General features: G+C 38.8%; 1 protein-coding gene and 1 long non-coding RNA gene across 3 annotated transcripts in view; one reads left to right on the forward strand and one right to left on the reverse strand.

Moving 5' to 3' along the window:
• The window catches only part of LOC121737728 (protein Skeletor, isoforms B/C), a 63,416-nt gene that overhangs the window by 12,451 nt on the left and 34,715 nt on the right, over window positions 1–16,250 (reverse strand). For both annotated transcript variants that reach the window (XM_042129416.1, XM_042129417.1), the window contains exons 7-8: window positions 4,954–5,053; window positions 2,038–2,222 (exon numbers count right to left, since the gene is read on the reverse strand). In XM_042129416.1, coding sequence (XP_041985350.1) covers window positions 2,038–2,222; window positions 4,954–5,053 — 285 coding nt within the window. The remainder of the gene's footprint in view (window positions 1–2,037; window positions 2,223–4,953; window positions 5,054–16,250) is intronic.
• LOC121737729 lies at window positions 51–15,312 on the forward strand. The gene is made up of 3 exons (XR_006037179.1): window positions 51–61; window positions 10,369–10,371; window positions 15,217–15,312. It is a non-coding gene; the product is annotated as an uncharacterized LOC121737729 (long non-coding RNA).

The following is a 16,250-nucleotide window of genomic DNA, read 5'->3' on the forward strand; positions in this document are numbered from 1 at the left end:
TACGATTCCTTTCCAATTCGCTACAATATTATGCGCTATGACTAAGAAACACTAACTTTTAGTAGCAAGAAACCATGCAGTGCTAGTTGACCAAGTATCGGAGAATACTTTTCACTGAAAAACCGCAAGTAACTCTGAAAGACTTTTAAAAGCTGTACACAACCTTACTCAAAGATGATGTATAAGTTGTAACCGAAGTCCGAACTCTACTTATATTATAAAAAAATGTAAGTTTTAATATTACTTACATACAAATAAATATACACCTCTTAGCTCTGTTAAGTAATAACTAATAATATTATTATAAATTGTAAGTTTCGGTCTATCTGTCTATCTCTTGCCTCTTAACGCGTAAAAAGCTTAACGAATTTAGAGAAACACTTTGAGTCCCGGAGAAGAGCATAGTTTTTCACAGAAAAATGTACCGCTTCTAAATACAGGAATACGCGGATGCAATATATTTTGTAAGTATTTTTCTTTGGCGCGCAGCGCGTTCTACAGCCTTACGAATTTTACAACATTGTTAGGTCAAAGGCTGCATGGCTGGGTTCAAACAGTTGGTTTTTCGACTTTTAATAAATATAGTTAGTAATGTTCGTACCGACAGTCCAACATCGAACATAAACTGTTCTCGTAATTCACAACAGAACCCATCATAAGCCGCAACTTTTTCAATTTGTGCTCGTTTTAAAAACTGTTTGTAGCAATTCCACAACTAATATATCACACAACTCAGTCGGAGTTAGCTTTATCTTGTTTCATTTCGCGTTCGTGGAATTGGCGTCGGGGTGAGGACACACCCAGACCCACTGAAACAAAGCTGCTTATTTAATAAAGCGAATAAATTATTTGCTTCAGAATAATGAATATGTTTCATTATGAGAGCAGCATTGCGATCGTGGAAACAGCTACAAGTACACAATGTAAGATGCGGTCAACGAATCAGGCTTACAGATATTTCTCGCTCTACGTTAAACTCCATGTATTGCCTCCAAAAAACTACCCTTTGTTTTCCACCCAATTTCTTATGTACTTAATTCAAACAAGACTGACTGTCATCCGACACGTTTGTGGGTAGATTTGCACGAATTTGCACGAAATTGCATTTGTGGTTTACGCTACCTCTCCAGTCTCCACGTAAGCTCAATGGGCCAATATAAACGATACCAAACGTGTAGTGCTGCATTGTCCATGCATGATCGTATACTGTAAACTTGTAGGCATGCTTATGCTGTAAACGGCTTCGCAATCATGGTGACAATCACGCTTACTTATCATCGTCCAAACTGAAGACAGGTCTTAAGGCGAGGATAAACCCCAATTTGTTATTCCGTGACTCCCGGTTTACCTAGTTCCAATATAATAACGAAGTGTTAAAAATATGAGATATAAAGCACAATATTTAAAATACCTTAAACCATAAACATTTTAATAAAACGTAGTACTTTGGCTGTAATTAATTTACAAACTCACCTCCGATAAAAATCTATTTCATCGAAATATAAGTATTAACTAGGATAATTATACATTTTATTTGAATAAATTGTTAGTAAATCTATATTCAAATCTCTTTAACCGAACAATTTTGTTTCTTAATATTTATTTCCAAAGATATTAAAAAAAAAACATGAAAAATAGACAAGATCCGCTTTATGCAAGAACAGTTCTATGCTAAGCTAAAATGAATCTTATTGCGATGCGTATACGCTTGGTCTTTGGTTGTGTGCAAGGTCATCGTTTTGGATTGAGATTAATCCCCGCCCTAACTTTTATGGTCGGTTTATATTATTATTCCAATCCAACGACGCAAACCAGCGATCCAATGCACTGAATTGATTCCAGTGCTTACTTAAATTGTGAAGAACATTATTCCAGCACTGGATTGGAAAGAAAGTTTAGTGCAGGTCGTATTGGTCTGGAAATACTGCTGGTGACAGTTCGTTCCAGAGTTTTACAGTTCGCGGCAGAAAGTTACGCGAAAAACGCACGATGGAAGACTGCCACTTACCAAGGTGATGAGGATGGTAAGTTGCTTACCTTGATATTGTTATCGGGGCAGCTCCCCCGCCCCCCGGCGCACTGACCCTTGCCCTCCAGATAGTAGTCCTCCGCGTAGCCCTTCAGCGAGGTCTTGTCTAGCCATGCCACTGCCACATCGGCGCCCACCATGGCGGACCGCGAGGGGTCCCCTGATATACCGAATGACATGTACTCCCCGTCCTCTGGAATCACACAACATAAAATAAAATTAATTAATTTTAGAAATGGACAACCCAAACAAACAAATATGAATAAATTCCCAAAATCGACAACCCAAGATAGAATTTCTTGGCGCAAATCTACTAGGGGTGCTGAGACCGTAAGTATAGTGGGAAAGAGCTAAGAAAAAGAAGATTATAAAAACATTAAACATTTATTAATATTGTATAATCAAAGAAGTTTTATTAAACTTTATAAATGGGGAAAGTTCTTAAGAATAGCATAGGTTACTGAATATTATGGTTTTGGTTAAATTGGCAAACTATCGAGAATATTAATTATTATACTTTATCGAACTCGAAAAAGGATTACAGTCTAGCGAACTAAATTAAACGCACAGTCCTAAGGCTTAGGCCAAACCTACGGGACCAAAGCTACTGCGAAGCGGGAGCGTCTACCGTGCGGCGGACGCTGCCCATGTAATCTTATGGCACTGTGCATACCTGCGCGACCGCAACGCGGGATGTTCGCGTCGGCAAAGCGGGACGTGCGCGTCAAGTGTCAGACGTGTGTTTTGTAGAGTACATAACTTTTTTGATTTGTTTACGTTTTGATAGATTGTGTCATGATATTAAATTAATTCGACTTGACCGTTGTGGACGTGTTTTATTCCTCTGCACCTTCCAAGGCCTTAATTATATTATGTCACACCGTTACCGGGCGCCCGCGTCGTATAGTTACAACTTGTTTTGCTTATAAATTGGAAACTAATTAACGTATCCAAGTAATTCTTTCACTAATATTCTTTATTTTTGACAGAAAATGTAGACTACTAATAATCAAAATTAGGTAACATTCTCCATTTAGCATTTACACCAGATAAAGTATTATGAAGTTTAACGTTTCGCACCGTAGTCAGCGCAGGTGTGCACGCCCAGTTTCGCGTTGCAGACGCTTCCGTATCGCGTCGCGCGTCACTGACGCGTAGGTTTGTTCGAAGCTTTAATTGTGCTGGTTTTTGAGATCGGTGTGACATAATATGTCACACCGATCTCAAAAAGTTGATATTTTAGACGTATGATATTATCAGAGTAGACAGAATAATTATAGAGTATGCCGACTTAGAACTGATGTTGAAATTTTTAATTTTGACATATTATGACGAAAATCTTCGCTAGGGTTGTTAACTTGTTACCTACGAATTTAAAACTATGACATATTCGCTGGACGTGTTCCTCTTTGGTCGTATTGTTGTTTGTGTTTTGGCACATGCGATTAAAATTGTCAGAATCTAATTTTGAAATCTTTATTTTAAATATTTAAAAATAAATTATATCAGCCAGCGCGAGGCACATTCCGTTCATAGTCCTAGTGAAACCCGACGAATTTGACAGATATTGAAACCTGTCCGTTTCTTTGCAGTCGAACTACTGGTAGTTATGTCTATTGTGATATTATCATACGTCTAAAATATCAACTTCGCCCTTCCCAACATATAATATTATCGCATCGTATTCGGCGAAACAGCATTTGACTGAGCAGATAATATAATTTTAAGTCTTAAAGAAAATAATATTTTTAACTTTTAATTTACACCCTTCAGAAGTTTAAGAAATGGGCAAAGATAAGTATTACAGTGAGAGGCGCTCAGTCCAAACTCCAAATTAGCTGCTCCTCATTAATCACGTCAAAGGCGCTGCTCTAGAAACATCAAACTGAAGTCTTATCAGTCGCCTATTGGAGTTTTTTGCCTAATTAGGACTTTTATGTGAATAATGAGTTAACAAATTCCCTGACGGTAAGCGATCGCCACGTCAATGGAGACTTGCAAGTTGCAACACCAAAGGACCAGTTACCAGTTACTTGATTAAATTATTCGGCAAAACACACCATAATTCTTCAAGCCCCATAAGAGCACCGGTGATCGCGACAACATTAGAATACAAAAGCTTTTCCTAGAATCCACGATCGAATTAATAATATGCATTTTTTCACGTCGGTTGTATTTAAGGTATAGTATTGTTTCGGTTATGCCGGCTATTCGTGCCACTTTGGCAAATTTATATGTGGTAGGGTACTAGTAATTATAATTCTAGCTACAGTCTAAATACTGGTATAATCACAAAATGCTTGTTCGTTTCTGGAATTAACGATGTATCTGAATCTAAACTCTAAACGCTAGTTAACGTTGTAAATGATAGCTAATTTAAACAGTATATACACTGAGCTCGACTTGGTTACATATCATGAAGAGTTACTTTTTACAAAATGTTAGATCATGTCACGCGGTAAATGGCGCCCGCAACTCAGTTGCGTCAAAATTCGTTAATCACGGAGTAACCGTACCTTTTTCCGGAATAAAAGTATCCTATATGTTATTTTCCAAAACTCAAAATTCGTTCAGCGGTTTCGGCTTGAAGATATATCAGACAGTCGGACTTTCGCATTTATAATATTGGAATGTATAGTTAGTTTTTTTTTAAACGCAAGAGAGCCACCAACACAAACTACGGTTTTTTCGTAAACGTGCGGAAAAAACGCATCTTGTCTCGCCCATTGAGCGAATTTAGTGGCCTAAATTTTAACACAAACACAGTTGAGATCTGTGCTATGCACATCACCATCGCTTTCCTCGCCCAGTTTCCGTAACGTACGGTAACGCGGTACACCCAACGATGAGGGTAGTTACCGACGGCCATGTAGTATGGCCGTGCGCATCACAGGCGCTCTCCCCGCCTCGCCTTGCGTGCTCACCCAGCTTGGCGACGAGCTGCAGCACGATGCTGTCGCCGGCGACCGCCCACCGTACCTCCAGCGCCAGCTCATCCAGCAGCACCTCGCAGTTCAGCTTCGACTGAAACGCGACATCACCAGGTTAAATATGTACCCCTAACATAAATAGGGGATTAAACAAAAATGTACTATCAGAGAAACTTCTCTTTTAAAAAAAAGATTCATAAGCAGATGGCGGATCTACGTAATTTGGTCGCGTTATGTTAAACTCATTAGACAGATCACAGCTAAAGGTCAAGTCAGACCGCAACGTGACGCGTAGATGCATTTCTGTACTGAATTGATAGATTTCGTAAGCGTGAAACATCTTGCATAATACGAGCACATACAAATTTAGAAATGCATCTACGGGTCGCGTTGCGGTCTGAATTGACCCTAACCTAATATTGAATTGACATAATCCGACCAATTAACGTAGGTCCACGTAGGTCCGTCATCTGCCTATGCCAATTTCTTCGATGGCACAAGTTCATTATAACTGCAAGGGTACAACTTACTCACAGAAAACCGGCGTGAAACAGCGCTTGCGCTGTGTTTCGCCGAGTGAGTGAGTTTACCGGAGGCCCAATCCCCTACCCTATTCCCTTCCCTACCCTCCCCTATTCCCTTCCCTTGCCATCCCTACCCTCCCCTATTAACCTTTTCCCTCTTAAAAGGCCGACAACGAACCTGCAGCTCTTCTGATGCTGCGAGTGTCCATGGGCGACGGAAGTTGCTTTCCATCAGGTGACCCGTTTGCTCGTTTGCCCCTTATTTCATAAAAAAAAAAAAAAAAAAAACAAATAATATACTTAGTGTAGTTTGTAAAACAAGCATGGTTAAAATTTTAGTATTATAAATACTATAGTGGTAGACAATATACATTATCTCTATTAAAATCGTATAAGTAGATAATATATTTATTAATTATTAGTAATTCATAAAATTAAATATCCTTTTAGTGCAGTCGGTTAAATAGCTGCTGTATTACTGCATCTTTGTGTTACATAATACGGCTAACAGATGGCGCTGTACAGGCGGATATTGCTCGGATTATGCCGGATATCCGGCTCCTGCAGCCGGTCCAACCAGCCAGTATTATATCCGGGTGCCCGTACATTCGGTGAGAATCGTAGGATTAATAGTTGAACTATCAAGATATATTGTTTCACAGTTTAGTATACAGATAATACAGTATTTGTAATTATATTTAACCCGCTCTCATACTCCTACTCAATCAAACTTGACTGATAAGCTCTCAGCGTCTTAAGATGGTCTTTAATTTGGTAGTTTTGAAAGAGCGTGCAGCACTCAAGTCAAGGTGTGACCACACTCAATAAACAGCCTTTCGCGTAGCTGTTGGACAGCACAGTTGAGTGACAAAATTCATCAGTTGATACCATAAAGTTAATATTATACCTAGCGGAATAGAGCAACAATCTTGAGCTATCAGACGTAACCAAAATTGGTTTTCATCTGTGTGAAAAATATGTGTACGTATACACTTACACAAGCATGACTGAACATGAATTCTATGAGATTAAATTGTCAACGTGCGGCACGTGCCGACTGGACGATCTCTCTTGCTCTGGCCTTTGTTTCTCTATTCCGCTAGGTATATTAACTTTATGGTTGATACGCGATACGTCATGCTTTTAATTATTTTTATTACAACATCCCAAGAGTGGTTTTGAGATAATATCAGTAGTACGAGCAGTTTGTTAAGACAAGCCTGTCTCGTCTTCACTTCGTGTTTGTAGGATTCATTATTATTATAATATCTAGTTTGTTCATCTGCGTACCATTTACGTCGAACCCGTTACTGTACTTCTATTCAATATTATACTTTCACCTTTACATCTAAGAGTTAGACCCAGATATATACATACAACAAAATATACAGAGATGGAAAAACCTTTAAATCAAACCACAAAACATTTGCAACTGTTTATTCAGAGTATAAAAAATTAAAAATACATAAATCTAAGGTACTTATATAAAACGTATGAAAATATACAAATCTTAATGAGAATCAAGTCCCCTGAAACGACAAAGATCTATTTTAACGTCTTATAAATTAGCATACATCACTCCTTGATATTGATACTGATATATTTTACATAATACATACCAAATAATAGAGCAAAATAGTACTTGTAACAATATTGTGATCTGTGCTAGTAATATAACATCTGATATCTGTATTGGTTCAGGGTCCTGATTCTCAGACAACTTAACGACTAATGATACTGTATTTTCTATTTACAATTCTTTTGTATTGCACCAGCTATGACTATCTTACGATATTGATTTTCAAAGATTTAATATCTGGCAAGAAAACAGTGCCGTAAACAGTCTTTTTTGCGCCCTGTGCCAGCTTCTACAACTGCGCCCTTGCTTTTTTAGATATTATATTACCCAAAGCAATGTATAGGTCTATTTTATTGTTGGAATCGTGCTCTAGGGGCGCAGCGGGAACTGTTATCGGGAGCAAACCGAAAAAATAAAACTCCTGCCTGGTTTGGCCATTTTTGCGCCCCCCTAGAGTCTACGCCCTGTGCCTGGGCACCGGTGGCACCGCCCTATTTACGGCACTGCAAGAAAAACATGGAGATTCCCTATTTTATCTCACATATTAGTAATAACTAATAGATCTCACGCCAAATGAGTAATAACAATTCAGTAGGCCTACTACGACACCGTTTTGAGACTCAAACAATCGGACGAGAATGCCGCGTCCTGCTCTAACAACGTCATTTCACGTTTGTTAGAGTGGAACGCGGCATTCTCGTCCGATTGTTTGAGTCTCAAAACGCATTCGTAATAGGCCTCCAGGGTCAGTAATTGCAATATTATACCAATCTCATATTTACAATGTTATGTACAAAACGCCCACCTCATCGTGATCACCAAGATCTGAGAAGAAGGGTGTTTATGGGCAATAGAAGAGAGCGTAAAATAAAGTTTTTCCTAAATTCTAAAACGCTTCATAGGTATGGCGCATAATGGCCCCCATATGCACAGAATGATCATCACTTTGTGTGCTAATTAGACAGACTTAGCAGTTAGCAGCATAATATTAATATAATATTATAGAAAACATTTGAGTATTCTACCATTATTACACAAGATATTAAAAACATAATATTTCGCCAACAATTCACTAATTTTCAATGGAGTACCTACAAGGAGCACGCACGTTTCCGTTTTGTTTCGTTTTGATTCCGACGTTTACCGCCTCACTGGGTCGAGCTAGCGACTACATGTTACCGAACAAAATCGGCAGAACTATTACGTAAAATAGCGATCGGTCTGTATCATGTTATTTGTTAAATACCATTTTTATATCACAAATTATCACAATACGTGGGTTTTAATAAAGACGATTGCTAAAAAAAGCCCGAAAAGAGAATAAGATCCACTGTAATTTACAAAATTATTTCGCATAATCGAGGGGAATGCTACAGTCGTAAATCGTAATACGCGCATACAAGCTACAAACATGATGAAATACTGCGTTGAGTCGGAAGAGCGACGTCTCAAATAATATAAGAAGTTATTTTCTGTAGATTATAATTTTACATAATCAACATCAATGTAACCGCAATCATGTCGTGTAATTTTTAATTTAGTTTGCAATACAAGTAAACTGTGACTTGTATTTTAATCCAGATTCTCGCTTTATCCTACTAACTCCACACAATATGCGATGGCTTATAGCAAGCGGTAGCTATCAGCCGCGTTACGGAATAGTCGCACGGGAAAATTCCGTTCCCAAATAAATCACTAGGAGCTCCTGTGCTTGGCGCTGAAATATAGTTTAGTGTTCCTTTTCTTACTCATGTACTTAAGACAGAATTTTGGTAGTATTTATAACAATATTATCTGAGATTTCAAATAAGTAATAGGCAACATTTTGCAAAGGTCTGAGCAGAGAGCTTCTCATACAGCAAATTAGCTAGCTAGCACATACAGTAAATAATCCGAAATTCGACATGTTGCACATCAGAATACAGACAGAAACATTGTCAAATTTCAAACAAAACTTTTTGTTTACTGTTTATACTGGTTCTGCACTCTAGCGTCAAAACCTTTGCAGTAACATATTATATCCTATTACTTAAGAATTGCATTTAAGGTTTTTTCAAGACTCACACAGACTTTCTGTATCACAAAAGTTTAATACTATAAAATATATATAAAACTGGAAATTATCCCATATATTTGTCATTTGTGGTAAACGAGCTTAGTGATATTACATTCGCTAGATCTGAAGAAGTTAGATATTAAAATTTTATGGGACTTTCTATAACGGTTTGGAAGCCTTATGATACTCACTTTTTGACGTCTAACTTAGCTTTCGAAACTATAAAAGTTAGCGAATGCAACATGACTCAGCACATTGATCTGTTTCGCCGCCGGCATATAAATATTTCACATCAATTAAGATGCGCGACCTTCGGAGCCTTTCGTCCGATCCTCTTTAGCTGAGTGTCGCAACTCCAGTTTATAGCAGTGTAGTGGTCTGAGGTCGAAGCACTCTCAGAGTGTGTTCACACCGCAATGTCTTGCTAAATGTTATTCTAAGCGTCTTGAGATACCATGGTCGCTGACAAGTGTTAATTTTGACAATTGTTTCAAGATCTAATATAAAAAATTCTCGTGTCACAGTGTCTGTGCGCGAACACCTCCAAAACGGCTCAACCGATTTTAATATTTGTATGTCTTTAACGTGGGAGAGCCATGCTTCGGCACGAATGGGCCGGCTCGACCGGAGAAGTACCACGTTTTCACAGAAAACCGGCGTGAAACAGCGCTTGCGCTGTGTTTCGCCGAGTGAGTGAGTTTACCGGAGGCCCAATCCCCTACCCTATTCCCTTCCCTACCCTCCCTTATTCCCTTCCCTTCCCATCCCTACCATTCCCTCTTAAAAGGCCGGCAACGCACCTGCAGCTCTTCTGATGCTGCGAGTGTCCATGGGCGACGGTAGTTGCTTACCATCAGGTGACCCGTTACTCGTTTGCCCCCTTATCTCATAAAAAAAATTTGGTTAGGCCTGTAAAGTTTTTAGTTTTTATCTACTTTTTGGAAAAAAAGTTCTTCTAGTTACGATATATTATTTTAATTTTAAAAAGCACAAAAAAAATATTTTGCTCTCTCTGCATTTAAAAGCCCAAACATACAATTTATTTTTCAGATTTTAAGTTACTTTTCTCTGTAATCTGTAATCTTTTGCCCACGGTTCGCGTATACTTCTTTTGAAGACTTTCCTCATTGTTTGACCTATGCTTAATGTTTACGATTATACCTAAGACCTAGGTCATAGAACGTTCCATCTAACTAGGCTCGCAGCATTCTCCGGTAATTATAACCGAGTACCAGGTATTCATAAGCGAGAAGGTATCTTGGCCAATCGCATACTTTAATGATTGCATTGCGTCAATTTTCGAAGGGATATTCTCGACTATTCTGTACTCGAAATGTATTTGAGAATGTAATGTTTACAACAACTGTACAATGTACACAGACAGTCAAGAGGAGTCCAAACCGCCCTTTTTTCCATACAAACGTTGTCCCCTGTTTCCAGGGCCCCCGCTACCATATGTGCAATGTGTGCAATGCACACGGGCGCCATCCTCTAGGGGCGCCAAATTGCCATCTTTAGGGGCGCAAAAACCAAGGTCCCAAAAAAATTGCCTTAAAGGGGCTCCAAAATCCTTTTTTTTTGCACACAGACGCCAGTAGCCCTTACGGGGGCCCTGCCTGTTTCCTCCCTGGATAATGCTAGTAGAGTTATAATTTTTTTCCTGAATATCTACGGCCACTAATACAATGTCCCTATGTTTTCTTTTTTTTTCATAATTTAATAATTAAATAAGATATGAACGTTCAAAAATGCAAAAAAATGGCCAGATTTTCCGCTGTGTTCAAACATCCAGAAAACTGATTTGGCTAGATTATTTAAAAAAAACATAGGAACACAGCTCAAGCCTTTTTTTAATCTTTAATGAAAAAAGTACTTAAATCGGTTAAGTTTTGGAGAAGGAATCAGGGGACAACGAATCGTTGATTTTCTGCAGTTGTCTCTATCGCGTTCTGCGGTATAGGCTTGAGGTAAGGGAGACAGCAGCTATAGATATTACACGTACTTTTTATAATTTCTCTAGCCCCTGGTGTATCCTTTCAAGCCACACTTTAGAACTACTAGACCGATTTTGATAATATTACAGATATAATAGCAGAGAAAAGAAAATACTACGTTTTACTACGAGAAAATGTAAGGCTATATATAATTATAAAATATAATTATATTTTAGGGTTTGTAAATTGTATGCCGAGAAAAATTTCAAGTGACTTATAAACGTAAAAATACTGTCACTTGGATTTAATAAGTTGGATGTAATATAATGTTTTATATTACATCCAACGGAAACGGGATAAAAATGATCCTAGTACATAATATAGCCTTTTTCTCATTCAAAGCTATTTCTCCACCAAGTTTTAGCCAATTCGGTTAAGCCGTTCTTGAGTTATAATTATATATACTTTTTACTAACACGCCATTATTTTATTTATACAGAAAATTATAATATTACTGTGATCGTAAAATTTTAAGTACACATTTCAGTGCTATTTTAGTGTGTTATTAAACCGCTTAATGACTTTTACAGTTGAGCTCCTCGTATGAAATTTAAAGTGCATCTGTATGAGAATTTCAAATCGCCGTAATTTGAAGTTCTGCGGACGTCGAAGTTAAAACTTGCGGCTTGTGTTCGCTCAGACCATTACTATTATATACCTTTCCTATATTTTATAGTACATTTTTACATCATATTCGCATTCTTAGTTTATTTCAGAACATTTAGAATCAAGAATCAAGTACAGCGCATGAAGATATAAGCGAATTACTTATAAATTACGTCGCTCATTCGAAAATGTGAAAGCTTAAAAATATCCTAATAAAATATATTTATTAAGATATTTTTACCAATCATAACAGTCACATTGTTCAGGAAAATATTTAGGATACCCTGTGTTAGTGCCAAAAATCCCACAAAAATACATAGCATGAATCCTGCCGATGACAACACATTGGAACTAGTTCAAAATCTATCGCCTGGCCTGCCACTTGCATAACACCCCACCATCAGCGGTGACTTGCGACAGACGAGCGAGGTCGGTGAGAGGAGCGACCTGACCCCTGACCTTACGATCTGGGTCAAGGTCATACGCCGCTGCCCCCGCCGGAGGTCACAGGGTTGTTAGCGGATGGGTTCTTAGATGGATAGGTTCTTAAAGGGACTAATGAGAATCTTATCGAGTTGAAGATGTCTTCTGCTGTCTACTGATCGTTGATTTCGTCCAAGTGAATCTCTCGCAGCGTCTGCCCTTCTATGGAGAAGTGATCGTTCTGCTGCTCTGGTAGGAAGCGGTACTGGCTCTGGTAGCGCGCTAGCTCCTGCATCAACGCCGCTCTCTGCTGTTCGTATTGCCGCTGCTGCTCTAGTAGCGCCCGCGCCTCCGGGTCCAAGTAACTCAGGTTCGGGTTTATGTGAGCCTGGTAGTTTAGATTCTGGTATTGCTGATTTTGGTGATGCTGGTTTTGAGGGATTGTATACACAGCTTGGCTCTGATGCCTTTGGTCATTTTGCGTGTTTTGGCGTTGATATTCATGACTTTCTATGCTGCCCTGGTCTTTCTTTTGGTTCTCCTGTTCCTCCTCCTCCTCCTCCGTACTGTCCTGGTATATTCCTGTCTGGTCGCGCCTGTGGAGATGGTTTCGGCGCGCGGAGCTGTCGGAGCGGACGGGCGGGCCGGAGCGGAGGCGGGGGCGGTAGGTGGTGGCGTCCAGAGGGGCGGTGGGGGCGCGGCGGCGAGGAGCGGCGGTGGTGGGGCCGACCAGCGCCGCGTTGCGCGTCTGCAACAGCAAGCACAGGTGTGGGAAGGGTGCGGGATGGTTGATGGTAGGTTTGTGGTGATGACTTGTGGGTGATGTTTTTGGTGATCGATAGGTCGGTTGCGTTTACTGTTTTTGCACATTGTGACTTCTGAGATTATAAGAGTTTTTGTGGGTACCGCTGTCAATTCTCGCTACAAGGGATGCAGTGGTTAGATTAGATAAATGACTGGTGGATTATTTCGGGACTCGCATCATAACGACTCCATCTTAGAACATGGTAAAGTTTGGCGTTTGTATGTCACAGAAGTGCAACCTTGAAAACGACGGGTTGCACCGGGAGTGCCGGTAGAAATGAAAACTTTAACATTTAGAATGATGAGTTATGATTTATGAGACTTTAGAGCCTGTTTCACTACCTTCTGATAAGTGCCGGATAGGCTTTCTACAACTTATCTCACAGAGTATGGAGTATCTGTCAAATAAGTTGTAGATAGCCTATCCGGTACTTATCAAGAAGTGGTGAAACAGCCCTTGTAAGTCTTATTTATTCGTCAGGATCAGGTCACGTATACTGACGCGTCTAACATAATAGTTTTCATCCATACCTACCAAAAAGTGCTGAACTGAACAAATAAGAAGATTTTACTTCAGAAATGCTTGGCAAATTTATTTTACTTGAATAATTCGTATGCAAGTTACTCCTTCATAATGGATCATCTCGACCGCATTCAAAGTAGTACAAAATAGCAAAAATATTGAAAGCAAGCAGAAATATGAAAATGGAGCAATCAGAGCGACCCGCCGACCCGACCCGGTTACAGATAGCTATTTTCACTGAAAAGTAGATTTAACGACTTATTAAAATATATTATTATAATATATATTCGACATGTTCCACTTGGAATATTTTTGAAAGTTATAATACAAAGGATTGATAGAATAATATGTTATCTCAAATATCTAGCACCCATTTATTATTAGAAGTTTAAGAGAAAATACTACAAAAAGTCCTACGCTTGGCATTAACAGTGCGGTATTTTGCAAAAAAAGTAAGGTGCCAATAATAATGATGACTGACAAACGTGGATAGTTTGTCCTTTAAAAACGTTTACGGTACGCGACGCGACGCTAGCCCACGTAACGCTATATTTAAAAGAATTTGCTTCATTATCTATTCAAGCTATTATTAAGTAATTGAATTTTATGAGCTCCTGGTTGTTTACGATAAGAATTCGATCCAGCCGGTACTAAGGCAACACGAATTACGAATAGCGAGCGATATTATAATTAATTTCTATCCTCACAAATTGAGCGTTCGCCTGTTATTATCTTCAAAGGCGAGCATTACAACGTCAGAGCACATTATACGCGAACAACAACCAATTACCATAATTACACCCTTTGAATATGTAAACAAATGTCGACGAATACGCATTTTGACCTTACAGCTTTAGTCATAAGGCCTAAAAGGGATAAGCAACAGTTTTCGCGGCTGTACGGCTCCGGAGACAAGTCGGTATCAAATTCAGTTAGATGGATAAATAATAACGGACATCTTCGTTACAGTACAACATAATACAGCTTCGATATAGTATAATAAAATTAATAACATAAATAAAAATATTATTCACTTAAAATCAATCGCATAGCCACATTGCAATATGAACAGACCCTAAGTAATTAGTTTTGTATCAAGATTTCTATCACTACCTATCTAGTATGGGTCGGCATAAAATCTAAACTATAGTGTGCACTAGACCTAACAAGTCACGGCCAAAATCTCTTTGTTGCTAATGATGGTCTGTTGTGCAACAGCAACAGCAACAGCAACGCAACTGCAACACAACAATAGGTTCTGTTGTCGAATTAGATGCGTTTCGCAACGTGTATTAGCGGCTATTAAAACTTTATGTAGGTGCTAAGTACCGTAACCGTTATTTGTGTCAGAGACGGGAGGAGACGCTGCACGAATCCATTCTAATCCATACTTCCACACTAATATTATAAATGTGAAGGAGTGTCTGTCTGTCTATCTGTGGCCTCTTCACGCCCAAACCGCTGAACATATTTTGCTGAAATTTGGTATGGAGATACTTTGAGTCCCGGGAAAGGATATAGGAAACTTTTTATTCCAGAAAAATACTGTTTCCGCGTGATAAACGAATTATGGCGCAAAGGAGTTGCGGGCGTCATCTCGTATCCTAATATAGGCAAACTTTCAAGCGATAAACAGACGAAATTAGAAAATCTTGTAACGACAATACGCCACGCAGCGCGTCCAAAAATACAACATTTTTCAAGCGACATTTGAAACCGAAGTAGCGGCAGCTTTAGGGTCAATTCAGACCGCAACGCGACGCGTAGATGCATTTCTTAATTTGTATTGAAATGACAGATTTGCATGAAGTCTCACTCAATTGTTCTGTCAATTTAGTAAAATTTTAGAAATTTCGCGTTGCGGTCTGAATTGACCTTAAAAACGAGACGAAACCCGACGCGGCGCTTCTGTCCAAAATAGACGTAATTTTCAAGCGATAGCGTAAATTTGAAACTAGTTGCGAAACTTCAAGGACTCTTGAGTCCAATTTCGATGAAAACTGCACCAGTGGAATTTCTAGATATCTCCTGTCCCATTCTGAATTCCTGGTACACAAAATCGATATTTGGAAAGTTTCATGAAATTTTCCGACGTTATTTGTCACGTTTTCCGAATAGTAAGATTCTATCGGATTTTAAAACACTGAGGATGAAAAAAGTGGAATGGCGAGCAAATTATATGAGTTTCAAATACAGCATTGTGTAAAATCTAACTGGTTCATAGTAATAATAAATTAATATCGTAAGTTATAATTGAAATGTTAAAAAAAAACAACGGTTTGATCTTCGGGATTGCCGACAGAAGTAAAAACGAAACAGCAGAACCAGGCATACTTTTTCACCGCGGGATAAAAAAGAGTGCTACTAAATCTTAAATATCTAATAATAGTCAATAGTCAGTCTTGTTCATTGGTCAATAAACAAATCATAAACCCGGCTAGTTTTTTTTTTTTATATTTTCTTCAGTTTCATATTTTAAATAGTGTTCCAAATCAAAATTATTTTATTTCTGAATAAATTTAAAATAAATGTTTTCAGAATGTCATACATGGTGCCTACCGGTGGTTCGGGAACTAACCCGAGAAGAACCGGCGTAAGAAACTCGCCATTTATTCAGCAAACTATACTGCCGTCTGCCGAGGGACACGAGCAACATAGTTTCACTATACATTATATTATGCCGTTGTTACAAGCTGGACTTGGCGGCTGGCAAGTGCAACATAACACCGCCACTGGCAGACACAACTTTTAACTATCCTCCATTATTGTCAGGCCAGAATTA

The sequence above is a fragment of the Aricia agestis genome, chromosome 21 (genome assembly GCF_905147365.1).
Source record: "Aricia agestis chromosome 21, ilAriAges1.1, whole genome shotgun sequence".
NCBI lineage: Eukaryota > Metazoa > Arthropoda > Insecta > Lepidoptera > Lycaenidae > Aricia > Aricia agestis.